This window comes from Pyrus communis, chromosome 2 (assembly GCF_963583255.1).
Source record: "Pyrus communis chromosome 2, drPyrComm1.1, whole genome shotgun sequence".
Classification (NCBI taxonomy): Eukaryota; Viridiplantae; Streptophyta; class Magnoliopsida; order Rosales; family Rosaceae; genus Pyrus; species Pyrus communis.
In genome coordinates this window covers 12188391-12203058 of record NC_084804.1, presented here as the reverse complement: position 1 = coordinate 12203058, position 14668 = coordinate 12188391, and the positions used below count along the sequence as shown (strand labels likewise).

The following is a 14668-nucleotide window of genomic DNA, read 5'->3' as shown; positions in this document are numbered from 1 at the left end:
GTCTTCTTGGACCATCACCTACTCCTCGGGGTCCTTGCTGGATTTGTCGTCAACACGACCATCTTGCTGCATAGTGTCCTCAAACACTTCGTCCTGATTATGAGTTATCTCGTGCATTTGCTGGTATGCACCTTTCTCAACCTTTTGATGCGCTTTGGCTTCCGAACACAGGTGCAACCCATCACAAGACTAATGATGCTTGTTCCTTGAATGGTACAACTGGGTATGGTTCCACGGATCAAGTTATGGTTGGTAATGGTGAAACTCTCCTTATTGCGCACATTGGTAATCTATCTTTCACATCTGGGTTTTTTGTTTTTCGTTTGTTTAATGTTTTACATGTTCCTGCAATCCGTAAAAATTTGTTGTCCGTTGCTAAGTTTACTTGTGACAATTGGGTTAGTTTATCATTCTTTCCTTGGGGATTTGTTATTCGTGATTTGAAAACGGGAGTTGTTCTTTTTCAGGGCCCATATGAGGAGGGACTTTACCCAATTAAACTTGGTCGTGCTTCTAGGAATTCTACTTCAAAGCAAGCTTTTGTATTTGTTTTTGCGTTACCATCCTTATGGCATCGTCATCTTGGGCATTCGTCTCATCAAGTAGTTAGTGTTTGAGCTTCTGGGCATTTGTTAGGGTCCAATTTTTCAGTTTCAAATAAGGAATTTTGTAATATTTGTGTGTTGGCGAAGTCTCATCGCTTGTCGTTCAATTTGTCAGAACACTATTATAATTCTCCATTTGATTTAATTCATTCAGCTATTTGGATGTCTCCTATAGCTTATGTTTCTAGGTTTCGTTATTATGTTTTATTTACGGATGATTATACGCGTTTTTCATGCATTTTTCCCATGCGGTATAAATCTGAAGTCTTTACTGTAAAACCCCACCCCCGATTTTAAAAATTGTTTTTGGATCTTAATGTGTGTGCCACGTGGGTCCCTTTTTCCTTTTTGGTTTCCTCCTACCCGGCCCCCCTTCTTCCTCTTCTTCTTGGACCCGTGACCCCTATTTCTCTCTTCCTAAAACTATCAACTCTCTTTCTCTCCCTCACCTTCTCTCTTTGTCTCTAGCTCTCTCCCCCATTCTTGTCGTACCCTCCCTCTCCCTTCTCTGAATCACACACACAAACAAGAACCCCAAATCACCACCACTTGCAAAGAGAAGCTTTGAAAACTCCGTGACAAGCCAAGGAACCCTCTAGCAATGTTTTCACTATTCATCATCTTCACCGAAGTTTTCGTAATTTTCCGACATTGGTAAGCTTCTAGAAACTTTTTGGTTGTGTTTTAGGAGTAGATCAAAGCTTGTTTTAAGTTGTGTATGTGAGTGAATCACATAAAATAGCTCAAAGTAGCTTTTCCAAACTTTTCGACAAGCACCGCCCCTTTCAAGGCGTTTTTCGGCCAAACCACGATGAGTTAGCCATCATGCAAGGTGCAAATCTCTTCATCTCGTCGAGTACTACAATTTTGGTTTTTGAATCACTTGATTTGGTTGAGTAACGAATAAGTTATGTGCATTTGAAAGTAGCCCAAAAACCAGCAGAAGTGTGGCCTGAAAACCACTTCAACCCAGGCCTTTGGGCCGGGTTACCTAGCCCATAAGCCCAAAGCCCAAAGCCCAGAAAACCCCAAAACTGAACTAACCCTTAGGCCCAAGCCCAATTAACCTTTGAGTCGGGCTTTAAAGCCTAATACCCTTTAAACCCTAAACCCCATTGGACTTAAACACTTTAGGCCCAACCCGATCCAACCCAATACCTTTGACCCGGACCCATTGACTTTGACCTGGTCTGATCATTGACTCAGTCAACAGTCAGCATGGACTTGGACTTTGACCGGTCAATGGTCAACGTTGACTTTTCGTTGACTGTTTCGAGTATTCATCCGGGACCCCTCCTATGCTAATTTCAATGTCATGGACCCGTTTCTAACATCCGTTTTTTCAAATTCAATCATTTGAACAGAGTTTTATTTTATTTTTTTGGTTTGTGTGTGCATGATTTTTTAACATAGTATTATTAATTAGATTTTTTATGTGCTTAGGTGCATTTATTGTGGTGTTTCTGGCTTCGTTAGTTTGCGTGGCTCTTCGGCAGCGAAGTATTTGTAACTGGACTCCTTCTAAAAATGCATGTTTTAATATTAGAAATGCATACATGAAAAACATGATTTAATGATTACTTTTCATGAGATATTATGCTTACTTAGAATATTTTAGAATACCATATTTTCTATCGAATCCATGTTCTTTCTAGGATATCTGGTGGATGACGATATACTGTTTAGAACTTGTCTTTACACGCTTCTTTATAGTATAGATGATTGATGACTTTATTCTATGAAGATGTTTTTGAGATATATGTACCTATGTTTGGAAAGACTATATTCAATATTTTGTGCATATTTAGTGGTCACTGTTTTGCCTCTGGGCAATGATATTATATTGACTTTTGGGTTGGGTGATGTAAGGGCCTTCGGGTCGGGAGATATTATATTGGCCTTCGGGTCGGGTGATGTAGAGGCCTTCGGGTCGATTGAAGATTATTATATTGGCCTTCGGGTCGATTATGATACCACTAGTTAGCATTCTATATATGATATACGTTTTATGAAAGGTTTTATAGCATGCTAGGGTTTTTGGAAAACCTACTACATATTATGCTATTGATGTTTTCATAAAACTTTAGGGGCTAGTAAGTTGATAACTATTTTATTATATATATATATATATATATATATATATATATCAACTTGGTCCACTCATGTTTGTTTTAGAATCGAGGCATACAATCTTAGCGTCAAGACACTTCTGCATCGGCATCTTTGAGTCCTCTCGGTGTATGACCCATTCCTTGTTCATTCAATTTTTATATTAATTCTTTTAGTGTTCTAGTTAGTTGTATGCTCTGAACACGTTCCTTAAATGCATATTCATTATATTTAAATTTATAAGTCTTATTTATTTATTGTTCTTAGCATTTGCATTCAATAAATGACTTTCGTTACCCTCGGGTGTCAGCCAGCACGTGCCTATCCTGGTGTTCGGAGAATATCAGGATCGGGGCGTGTCATTTACTCATTTTAGTAATTTTGTGAACTTTGTCCAAACCCAATTTTCTACAATTATTAAACAATTTCAAAGTGATAGGGGTAAAGAGTTTAATAATTCGTCTTTTCAACAATTGTGTGCACAAAAAAGGATTCACCTTCGATTTTCATGTCCACATACACCTCAATAGAACGGTCTTGTAGAATGCAAGCATCGTCATATTTCTAAGATTGGTCACACTTTATTACTCACTGCCTAACTTCCCCACAATCTTTGGGCTGAGGCTCTCACTACTGGTGTCTATATAATGAATCGATTGCCCACCTTTGTACTTAACTAGAAGTCGCCTTATCAATGTTTATTTGGACGTACTCCTGATTATTTGGCACTTCGTGTTTTTGGTTGCGCTTGCTTTCCGTTTCTTGGTGACTACGTAACTAACAAGTTGCAACCTAGATCATTGTCTTGTGTTTTTATTGGATACAGTGCTCAGTACAAAGGATATTGCTGCTTACACCCACTCACTGGCCGAGTTTACATTTCTTGGCATGTTATTTTTTATGAGAACATGTTTCCCTATGGGCAGCTTAGTGTTTCTTCCAAGGCTAGGGAATCTGAATTGGTATTTGTTCCTCATGTCACCGTCCCTCCTGCTGTTCCCATTGATGCTATAGTTCCTTATGTCGGTGCCTCACCAACCGACACCTCTCAGCTTGCTGCCTCACAGCCCGACATGACTCAACTTGTAGTTCATGATGCTGCTCAGTCTGCAGCTGCAGATGCTGCTGTTCTGCCGCAACTTTCTCCTGCACATGTTGAAGCGGTGCCTCTTCATGCAACGTCTCCTCACCGTAGTCCACAAACTCGTTCCAAATCCAGAATTTTTAAGCCCAAGGTGCGCTCATTTTTTGCCTCCCGCATCCCATTCCTGCTGCATTGACCGCTATAGTTGACAATGATCAAGAGTCGACATGTTTCTGTCAAGCTTCTTGATCTTCACATTTGCGGCAGGCCATGGTAGATGAGTTTAACGCTCTTCTCAAGCGAGGAACCTGGACTTTAGTCCATCCTATTCCTAACATCAATACCGTGGGGTGTAAATGGGTTTTCAAGTTAAAGCGTAAATCCGATGGATCAATTGAACAGTATAAGGCGAGCCTTGTTGTCAAGGGGTTTCATCAGCAACCAGGGGTTGATTTTTAGGAGACCTTCAGCCCCGTTATCAAACCAACTACAATTTGGACAGTCTTAAGTCTTGCCATTTCTTTTGGGTGGCCTCTTCATTAACTAGACGTCAAAAATGCGTTTCTTCATGGTTCCCTCATGGTGGAAGTGTACATGTCGCAGCCTACAGGATTTATTGATCCTGGTCGTCCTAACTTTGTGTGTAAATTAAATAAAGCCATTTATGGGCTCAAGCAAGCCCCACGTGCTTGGTTCAGAGTCGTGCTGATAACTCAATATTCAATTTTCATAAAGGTTTAGTGATTCTCATCTTTCTACTACACGTGGACGATATTGTTTTGACTGGTAATTCTCCTCCTTTAATTCAGTCTTTCATTCACACATTGGGACTTGAATTTGAACTCAAACATTTGGGCAAGTTGCATTATTTTTTGGGTGTTGAGGTATCCTACTTACATGCGGGAATTTGATTGGCACAGACCAAGTACACTCTTGAACTATTAAAACGCAGCGGCATGCTTGAATGCAAACCATGCATCACTTCTATTGCGGCCAAAACCCAACTCTCGGCACACTCTGGAACCCCATTACCTGATGCCACTAGTGACCGTCAGCTTGTTAGTGGCCTTCAATACCTGACGTTAACTCGGCCGGACATTGCCTTTGCCATTCAGAAAGTCTCTCAGTTTATGGGCTGTCCCACTTCTGAGCATATGGATGCTGTGAAATGTATTTTGCGATATCTCAAAGGTTCTCTGGGTATGGGTATTCGCTTGTCTCCATCTCCACAACCCTTTCACCTTGTTGCATACTCTGATGCGGATTGGGCAGGTGCCCTGACACTCACTGTTCCACCACCGGCTTCTGTATATTTTTGGGGAATAATTTGATCTCCTGGTGTGCCAAGAAACAATGAACGGTCTCCCACTCAAGTGCCGAGGTTGAATATCAAGCTCTTACCTTTACATGTGCTGATACAATATGGATTTTAAGTTTGCTGCAAGAGCTTCGGGTTCCAGTTTCCAAACCAGTTTTGATGCAATATGATAATTTGAGTGCCACTTACATGGCTATCAATCCTGTGTGTCATGCTCGCACCAAACATGTTTCTTTGGATTTTCATTTTGTTCGGGAGCGGGTTGCGACTGGCAGTCACAAGGTTCAGGTCTTACCTTCTATCTCTCAGCTGGCTGATGTTTTCACGAAGGGACTCAACAAGTCATGCTTCCGGCTGATGTGTTCAAACTTAGTCTCCCCATCGGAGTCAAGTTTGCTGGAGAATCTATACTATTATTAAGAAAACCCTCATTGTCAACTCCCCCCCTCAACCCCTTTTTCTTATTTGGCTCACTTTTGATACACACTATTAACAAAAAAGAGGGTAAAATAGTAATTTTCTACATTTTGACAAAATAACAATCATATCCTAATTTTTCCTATTTACCCTTTTTTTTAGATAATGACAATTGTATTTTTTCAATTTTACCCTTACTTCTAATGCACATGTAATATTAAAAAAAAATGCACTTATTAAGAAAAATTATTCACACACGCAAAGTGTGTGCTCTTTGCTAGTGTTGATGAGGATAATTAGTTGTTATTTTATTGTTTATCCTTCTGTTTGAAATTCAAATGTATCATAGTTATCTTAGGACTCCTATGCTGATAAGGATGGTTCTTGTATAAAACATTGTAACAGCTTACATTGTTATTTAATGAGAATACGTAAACTTCACAAGAATAGTTTACAAAATTTCAAATCATGAGAGGAAATAGCACATGTTCTAGCCTAAATTTCACTTTTCCAATTAACTTTGCCAATCATGTAGGACTTCCTGGGAAATCTTAAGCTAAAAATGATGCCAGACGTGCATCTGTGCGGTGAGGAAGGCCAGCTCGAGCTCCTAAAGCCCTACAGCAGATAGCAGCCTGCAATTTGAAACACACCAGAGAAAAAAGAAAAGGTCACAAACGGAAGTATGTTGCAACATCCTACCACTTCAAAACACTGCCCCGACTTACCACTTGAGCAGCAAACGGCAGCATTTTCTCCGGTGGCATGTTGGTGCAAATAGCTACAATAAAGCAACAATCCCATGAGTGAAAAGATTACATGACACAGTAGAGATGACATCTTCCGATAGATAAACTAACAGATTCTGGCAACGGATGGTGAGAAGAATTTGCAAGAAGAAGTAAATTCAACTTCATGAAATCAAACAAGAACGTGTGTGTTCGTGGGCGGGTGTGAGAGAGAGAGGGAGTAAACATACCATAGAGAACTGCTCCAACAAAACTATCTCCAGCACCTGTTGTATCTAAGAGTTCTTCCGGAGGTACTTTCTCAGCTGTTCCCACCAACAACCTCCCACAAACAGTCCCTATTCCGTTGGCTCTCAATTTTGTCACCGGCTAAAACGATGAAAATGGACAAACTTGCAAATTAATAGATCCTAATTTAAAATGGACTATACAGCAGGTCCATGCTGATTTGTTATAATGGGAAACGGAAATGAGTCTTTTTTGAAGTTCAAGTTCCTAACCGATGCAACAGATGTTGGGACAGCCGTGCTATCATTCTTTCTCTGCTTCAGCGATCCCAATAAGCTGTCGACATCCATTTCTTCTACGTCTGGAATCTCTGCCAGATACAGAATTTCAATGAAAACCTGTAAATGTTTCAAATCAGATGAAACAAACTATCTTTACTACAGTCTAAGCCACAATTCCGTACTCTTATGTTTTTTAAGTGCTATCCTCCTCAATAAACCCTGGATACATACTTACCATCCACACTTCTCTCAAGCATAATGCATCCATCTTCTCCCAATGTCACGATTGCGAATTTGAGCTTTGGCAATTTCAAAAGCATCGAAACAAGAGCACTAGGAACAGATGCTGCTTCTGTCCATGCCTGCCCACACAAATGATCTATCGGCGTTAAGCTTAAGCAACAATGATGAAGATATACAATACATGAAGAGGAAATCCTGTACGAATTTTTTTTTTAATGCAGACCAAGAGATTGAAGAAAAAGTGAATAGCAAAAAAATGTTTCTGAACGTGTTCTAAGTTAATTGTCAAAATCAGAGCCACACATTACCATACATACATCCACAAGATGCTTAAGACTAAAAAATAATATGGTCTAAAAAGAATAGTTCTATAAAACCTGTTATTATCCGGAGAAAAGGTTCCTTTACTGGCTTTCTCGGCTGAAAATTGTTTGGCAACAGACAAGAAAGAAACCAACGACTTGTCTCTAGTTTTTGGGGTTTCAAAGAAAGAAATTGAACATATATGCTCAGTTGGAAAAACAAGTCCTAGTTTCTTCAAGAAATAATAGTTCAGGGAAGAACGGCTGACTTGCCTGTGGAAATTTCGCTGAGCATACAGCATAATCAGCCAAGGGTATAAGATCATCCAACCCTTCTCTTTTCCGTTCACTATCAATTAATATAGGTATATTTTTCCGAGCAGCCTGTAAGAATCGAGTTATGCTGACTTATTCTCTTAAGTTGATAACAAATTTATTTGGAAATTACCAAACTAAAAATGTAGAATCAAATACTAGAAACTAGAAAATAACAGTCACCTCCTGCGCAACAACCAAAGCAGTTTCAGGCCATCGTACATCAAAATAAACAATTCTTGCTCCATCCAACGCAGATGATAAACTTGATTGGGAAAGGTCATCTGGCATCATGAGAGGATACCCTGGAGTAAAAATACAGGTACGGGTTTTCCTGGAAATGACATTTACAGTTAATCAAATTGAGAATGATAATCTAGAAAGCCTTTGAGATGCTACAGTAAAGAGAAATTCCATAGCAAAATGAAGGGTCAGTGCCTAGCACCGGCTAGGGCCATATGCATCAGATCAGATTGCCACAAGGTTGTGTGTGTGTGTTTGTTTGGGGGGTGGGGGGGGGGGGGGGGTGGGTGTGGGGTGAGGGAGAGAGGGAGAGAGAGATGAGAAAAGGTCCTTACGTTTCGTTGTCTACAATAATGTAGGTAAATGGTGAATTGCCCTCCTCAGAAACCTGAAAACAAGACAGGTTCAGCTCAAAAACACCCCAGGTGAAACCAAGATCATGAAACTTAAGCAGCAAGCATCACTAATAACATCATAATTGCCCGACAAAAACACCCCAGGCGAAACCAAGATCATGCATTACCACAAGAAAAGAAGTATCAATACCATCGTCCCGTAGCACCTCCAGTATAGCCCTGCCTTGCGTATCATTTGCAATCTATCATTTCACATTGCTCAAGACACGTTACAAACTTAACAACAATAAAACCACCAATGCTCGGCGAAAAAAATAGTTGATATACTTGAAAGGGTTAGGATTTAAGACCTTGGAAATCACCCTCGTATTCAAACCCAAACGAGCTGTACAAGTTAAGGCATTACCCGTATTCCCACCTCCTTCAACCTAAGAAACCAACCAACACACCACTTATCAAAGCCAAGCTACAGCATAGCTCATGCTTTAACAACATTTATTAACAACAATAGGGAGTCGCCATTGGCACGTGAAAAAAGTTGAGTCTTCCCACCTCCCCTAGCCACCATCGTGCGATTCATCAATCGAACTATTGAGTCAATTCAAGTTAAAGAAACAGCGGGATAAATTTAATGGGTAAATCAGAGTTACCTTTAAGCTGGTGGTTCTGATCTTTTCGTCCGGCTTAGGATAAGAGGGCACTGCGGCCAAAAAGTCAACGCCCACCCCGCCGACGCCGAGCTGCGCATTCACTTAGTATTTATATTTAGCAACCAGTAGCATAACGGTCGTAAAATCTACGATAAATAATCAATGGAAACGAACTTACGACGATTCGGCTTTCAGAGAGAGGTGGGAGAGTATCGTGAGACATTTTGTACCTGAAAGTCAAGCTTGTTAGTTAGAACTTGAGATTTGTGATTAGAAGATGTAGAATTTTGGTTGGTTAATGAAATGGTTGGAGGAGAATGGTGCCGTGCTCAGAGGGGAGGAGGAGGGAGGAGACCTGGCAGAGCGAGGTGGGGAGGGAGGGGGAGAGAAGGAATTGGTGAGTTGCGTAGAAAGAAATCATCTTTTTATTCTTTCTTTGGCGGGTGCGTAGAGGATTCTCGTGCCCTGGGATGACGTCGATGGTCCAGTCAACTCAACGCTGGAAGCCCACGTAACACGCTGTTGACTGGAGCCTAGTTAACGAAAGGCTATCGACTTGACAACACCTCAGTAGTTAGGAAGGAATTCAGGTTTAGACCGATGTTCAAGTCAATTAAAATGCAACACGGTTGAATTGAGCCTAGTTAATAAAAGACTATCGACTTGACAACACCACATGAGAACGAATTTAAGTTTGTATTTAACATGACAAGTTTTATCTATTTTATATCAAAAAAGAGTGTGTTATTCACACATTTGTTGATTTCTGTCCCTTCATCTTCTTCAATTCATTCTGATTCGATAGCTGAAAATTAAAAGGGTGTGTAAAAAATAAAAAAACAATATGTGAATATCACACCCCATCGAAAAATGATCGGGCTTCAATGTTTCGTGTTTTAACCGTTAGATTTGAGTTCCACAAATGCTGAAATCTATATTTTCGATATCAGCTATTCATTTTTCATATCAATCAATGTTACTTACCATTGAAGAAAAATTATAGAAGAAAAATAACCAAGACTTTGTGGTGTGGTTCATCTTCAAACTAGCTACAGATACAAGGGGGTAAAATTGTCATATCAATAGGGCATTGAACTTACATTCTCCATCCAACTTGTATGCAAATGAATCAAGAATTCCAAAATTAGAAGCCAATAGTCGTCTCCTCTCTCTCCGCCCTCCAAACATGGAATCCGCAGGATTTTCCAACCCTAATCTACACCGACGGCTTTACTCAAAAGCCATCCAGGTCCTTTTTGAGCTGTACAAAATGCAAAAAATTAAATTAACATTGTTCAAACCCAGAAGCCATTGTTCCAAGCGCGCTGCTTGGGAAGCAGTCCACTGTGCTCACTCCTACTTCCTCTTACTCTGTAGAATGCTGGCTTGCTTCGGACTGTTCTCAATGGCCCAGACCTGTTGCCGTGTCTGATTGGTAAAGATATCTCATCCCCTACCAGACTTGAAGTTGAAAACGGTCTGTTTTCCATATCTTCAAGCGGTCCAGAACTATACTCCATTGTGATGAACGAAGATGCTTGACCATAATTTAACCGGGGAGTGAGTCCGCCAGCATTCCACCAACTGCTATCAGATGGAGCAAGATCACCTTTAAAGTCAGAGTCTGGGACAGAAGACTCCTTTTGACTATAACAGTCCCCACCAGTCTCATCGGTATCATTGTATATCAGCTTTAGAGCCTGCACAACTTCACCCATAAATGGTCTGCGGGTCACCTCAGGGTGAACGCACATGGAAGCAATGGCTGCCACTTTAGCCATGTCGTCAAAGTCATAGGTTCCAGCCAAGGCAGGATCCACCAACTGCTGCAAACCTTCTCTGCTCGTTAGCAATGGTCGTGCCCATGTTACTAAATTCTCCTGTCCCGGAGGGTGGGACATGTCAACCGGTTTTCTTCCTGAGAGAAGTTCCAGCAGCACAACGCCATAACTATAAACATCGCTCTTGACAAGTAGGTGCCCTGTCATTGCATATTCTGGGGCAACATACCTGTAAAATCCATCACTTTGGTCAAGAGAAGACTATTAAAGCAAACATTATTTCATCAGTCACCAAAATATAGTACTAGGATTTTTACATATATCTGGACAGAGGATATAAAACTCTAATTAAATTAGTTCCCTAAGTATCATTATTCACTAAGGGTTCCAAATTTCTAGTGAATTATGTTGTTATATAGCTTAAGTGTGTTTATCACCACCATATTAGCCTAACGAAAATGTTGGAAAAACAGTGCACTTTAAAAAGCTTTGGGAAATCCTGAAATAGTGATAGCTTAAGCAACTATAATTACCCAAAAGTTCCCATGACCCTCGTAGAGATGTGATGACTTCCCTCTGTTGCTTCCCTAGCCAACCCAAAATCTGAAACCTTGGGCGTGAAATCGGCTTCCAGCAAAACATTACTAGCCTTAAAATCTCGGTGGATAACACGAGGATTAGAATCTTCGTGAAGATATGCTAATCCTCTTGCTGCCCCAAGGGCAATCTTCATCCGTGCTTCCCAGTCAAGAGGTCCATTTACCTTGTCAACGCCTGAAAAACAATCATAACACACATCTAGTTAGTTGATGCACTGTGGTTAAATATTTAGAGTGGGATTGGTAGTTCTAATTCAGAAAAATAACTTCAAGCCAAAAGAGATCAAAGTTGACAAGAAAAATATACCATGCAAGTGAGACTCAACACTTCCATTGCGAACAATCTCATATACCAAACTGCGAGTCCGCCCCTCAATACAAATGCCTATCAACTTCACAAGATTACGGTGGTGTAATCGGCTTAGCATCTCAACTTCTGCAATGAATTCACGGTCTCCATTCTGATTCAGATTATCCCTTGTAAGCACTTTGACTGCAACTTCAGTCCCATCTTCCATAATTCCATGGTAAACACGTCCAAATCCCCCTTCTCCCAAAACCCTCTGGGAACTGAACTTATTTGTTGCTTTCTCAAGCTCAGCTAGTGGAAATGTTTTGACAGAGAGAATACTAGTAGCCATGGTGGACATTAGGGACACCGAAGTGGAGCTTGCAATACTACTTGATAAGATAGACCCGATACCTGCTGCATTACACACATATATCCAACCACTAAGTCTAAAGTCGTTTGCCATGGGACTGAATTCAAAATTTATTAAAGCCACATGCTTACCAGATCTTTTGTGAACAGAAGATGTGAATGCAGGACCGACAGCGCTAGATGGTCTTCCAACTCTCCTCCATTGCACAAAGACCCAGATAGCCCCAAGGAGAACCACCAGGAGTACAAATGCAGACAAAGCAATAATCATAATCGTTTTAATATTCATCCTCTGGTTCTTGCCGCCAAAATCTGCGGTGATAGGGAGACCTCCAGCACTTCCAGCTGGACCATGCCCATTGTAAATCTCATATGGTGGTGAAGAAGGTATCCCTGATTATAACTCTTTCAGTGTCAACCTCAAACAACATTGAAATGATAAGCCAACACATTAGCATGAGAATTGAGGACGGTACCTGGATAACTAATGTATACCACTTCATAGTTTCCAAAAAGGGTCAAATTTAGAGGCACTTTCTTATGCTGAAATCTATCATATGTCAGTATCGCAGTGGTATTATCAAACCTCTCGCCTAGTGGAACCAAGTTAATATCCACCACTGTTCTTCCTTGATTTTGACTATCAGCACTTGCACCCATTATTTTCACTTGACTTTGCGTCAGATATGTGCCTTCAGCAATCTCAATCTCTAGCTCACTCATTACTGGAAAAATAGCATAAGGAGCTATGTCCAGTAAGAGTTTGACTTTCATGGGATACACACAACCACAAGGTGAACCAAATGGAGATGCTGTAAGTGGCTCTACACAAATTTGATCACAACCTGCCAGAAGTACCATGATCACATAAATAAACTGGTAAGATACTTGCTAAGAGAAACAATATTCCGAGGTAAAATAATCTTGCCATGTCATGGTTAAACAAACAAAAATTTTTGGTTTCCATGAATCCAAGTCCCTTTTTTTAGCAGCAGCTGTGCTAAAAAGTTACCAGAAGCACCCCCAACCCAGAGTTGAAGGTAAAGCCTCAAACATTTTCTTTCCAATTTTGAAAAGACAAGGTAAAGCCTCAAACTGATCTTCCAAAATATGCAACTAAATAGACCATTACTTTGTTGTATTGAATAATTAGAACGTCTAAAACATTTAGCTATTGCCTTGGCAGAGGAATGGTTTTACAAGGGACTAGAAGATTAGTTGGGCCAGTTTATGAGTTCTTGGCCACCCCATTGCGCTGATAATAGAAATTAAACAACTTTTTTGGAAATTCAACAATTTCAACTGATATCTACTGATTTTCTGCATGTTGTAACTGATGAAATGGAGGTTTCACCATAAAATCAATTGGGAATATGGGGAGTAGCCCAAGACCATATAAGCACATAGCAGACCTTGTCCCTCACCGATGTGGGACAACTCTCAACAGTAACAGATGAGTGGCACCTGGCATTGACTGCATGGTGATTGATGATAAATCGCAAACCGCATATAATTACCTGGGTCCTTTGATGGTGCTGGAGCAACAGCATGGGGTTCCACTCTCACATGACGATGACGATGATGACCACGATGTGGTGAAGGAGAACCGCTACGACCTGTAATCGATAAGTTAATATCACTATAAGGTCAGCGATACTAGAACATCTAGGTATTCATAGCATGAAAATAATACATACCAAGATGAATTGGGGAAGGTGCAGGTGCAGGTGCAAGGGTTCCCAAAGAAGGCTTGACCACCCATGTTTTGGATCGTTTTGAAGCAAATGGAAGACTCATCAAAATTGACCTTGCTGCAAATAGTGGGGCAACCCATGTCATCCACATGTTATATATGCATTGATGTCATAAGAAGTAAATTTGACACGACAAGATGTATAACTAGAACACCGGTGAATATGCAAGACCACGCATAAGTAGAACTACATGATTGTCGACCTCAAAGGATGCTCATCACAGACAATATTTATGCTAACAAATTGTACTGATTAAGGTTGAGCCTGGCAAATGAATTATGCACAAATAGTAGCATCCTTACCGCGTTCGATTGAGAAATCTTTCATAGACAACGGTTGGTTTGGCAATTGGGAAGGAGACAAGTAAGTATTTAGAGAAAAATCGCCTGAAATAGTATGAAATTCAAAAAATAGCAAAAAAACAGATACGTCAGTTTTCTGCATACGCCGATACTTCTCGAGCAAGAACCGAAGATTTAAGCTAATAATATCACATAAACTAAACACCGAAGCACAATTTGACTACAATGCACAGTATAAATAGCTGAATATTAACCTGAGCAGCAGAAAATCAAGCTGAGCAGGAGGAGAACAAAGAGCAGAAGCAGAATCGGAGTTCGCATTGTCGAAATTCACACAGAACATCGTCAAAAGCAGCCGCCTTGGAGCTCGAGAGACTGTCAGTGGAGAAGTCGCCTGAGGTTTCTAGGTTTCCGGCGAGGCATTACCCGGCGGCCAGGTTCTCCGTCGCATTGAGCAAGAGACTGCATGGTTTTAAGCTACAAAAAACAGTGGAAAGGGTGGCGGCGACTAAACCCTATGAGAGAGAATTGGAGGCGGAGACTGGGGGAGTGAGTCGGGACTGTAGATCCATGAAACGCGGTGGAAAGATCTAAAAGGAGAGAAAGAGGCGGAGGCGGAGGCGGAGGTGTAAAGAGAGAATGTGGGTGGAGAGAGAGAGAGAGAGAGAGAT

At 40.7% G+C, this 14668-nt stretch overlaps 2 protein-coding genes across 3 annotated transcripts; both read right to left on the bottom strand.

The window, feature by feature from the left end:
• Positions 1 to 5902: 5902 nt before the first annotated feature.
• On the bottom strand, positions 5903 to 9287 carry LOC137725860 (uncharacterized). The gene is made up of 13 exons (XM_068464683.1): positions 9256 to 9287; positions 9079 to 9130; positions 8901 to 8990; positions 8601 to 8678; positions 8418 to 8492; positions 8230 to 8282; positions 7835 to 7985; positions 7610 to 7720; positions 7027 to 7153; positions 6783 to 6880; positions 6513 to 6651; positions 6262 to 6314; positions 5903 to 6168 (listed from the first exon to the last, which is right to left on the bottom strand). Exons 2-13 carry the CDS (start codon positions 9121 to 9123, stop codon positions 6085 to 6087), a joined length of 1104 nt encoding a protein of 367 aa, XP_068320784.1. The 5' UTR covers positions 9124 to 9130; positions 9256 to 9287; the 3' UTR covers positions 5903 to 6084.
• A 602-nt stretch (positions 9288 to 9889) lies between these two features.
• LOC137725955 (receptor-like serine/threonine-protein kinase ALE2) lies at positions 9890 to 14668 on the bottom strand. Of its 2 annotated transcripts, none has more exons than XM_068464801.1 (9): positions 14252 to 14668; positions 13998 to 14081; positions 13639 to 13752; positions 13459 to 13557; positions 12418 to 12786; positions 12074 to 12334; positions 11588 to 11986; positions 11215 to 11455; positions 9890 to 10910 (listed from the first exon to the last, which is right to left on the bottom strand). In XM_068464801.1, exons 1-9 carry the CDS (start codon positions 14316 to 14318, stop codon positions 10196 to 10198), a joined length of 2349 nt encoding a protein of 782 aa, XP_068320902.1. In that variant the 5' UTR covers positions 14319 to 14668; the 3' UTR covers positions 9890 to 10195. The 2 variants fall into 2 exon arrangements, with proteins under 2 accessions (XP_068320902.1, XP_068320903.1); XM_068464802.1 differs by having other exon boundaries at positions 11588 to 11983.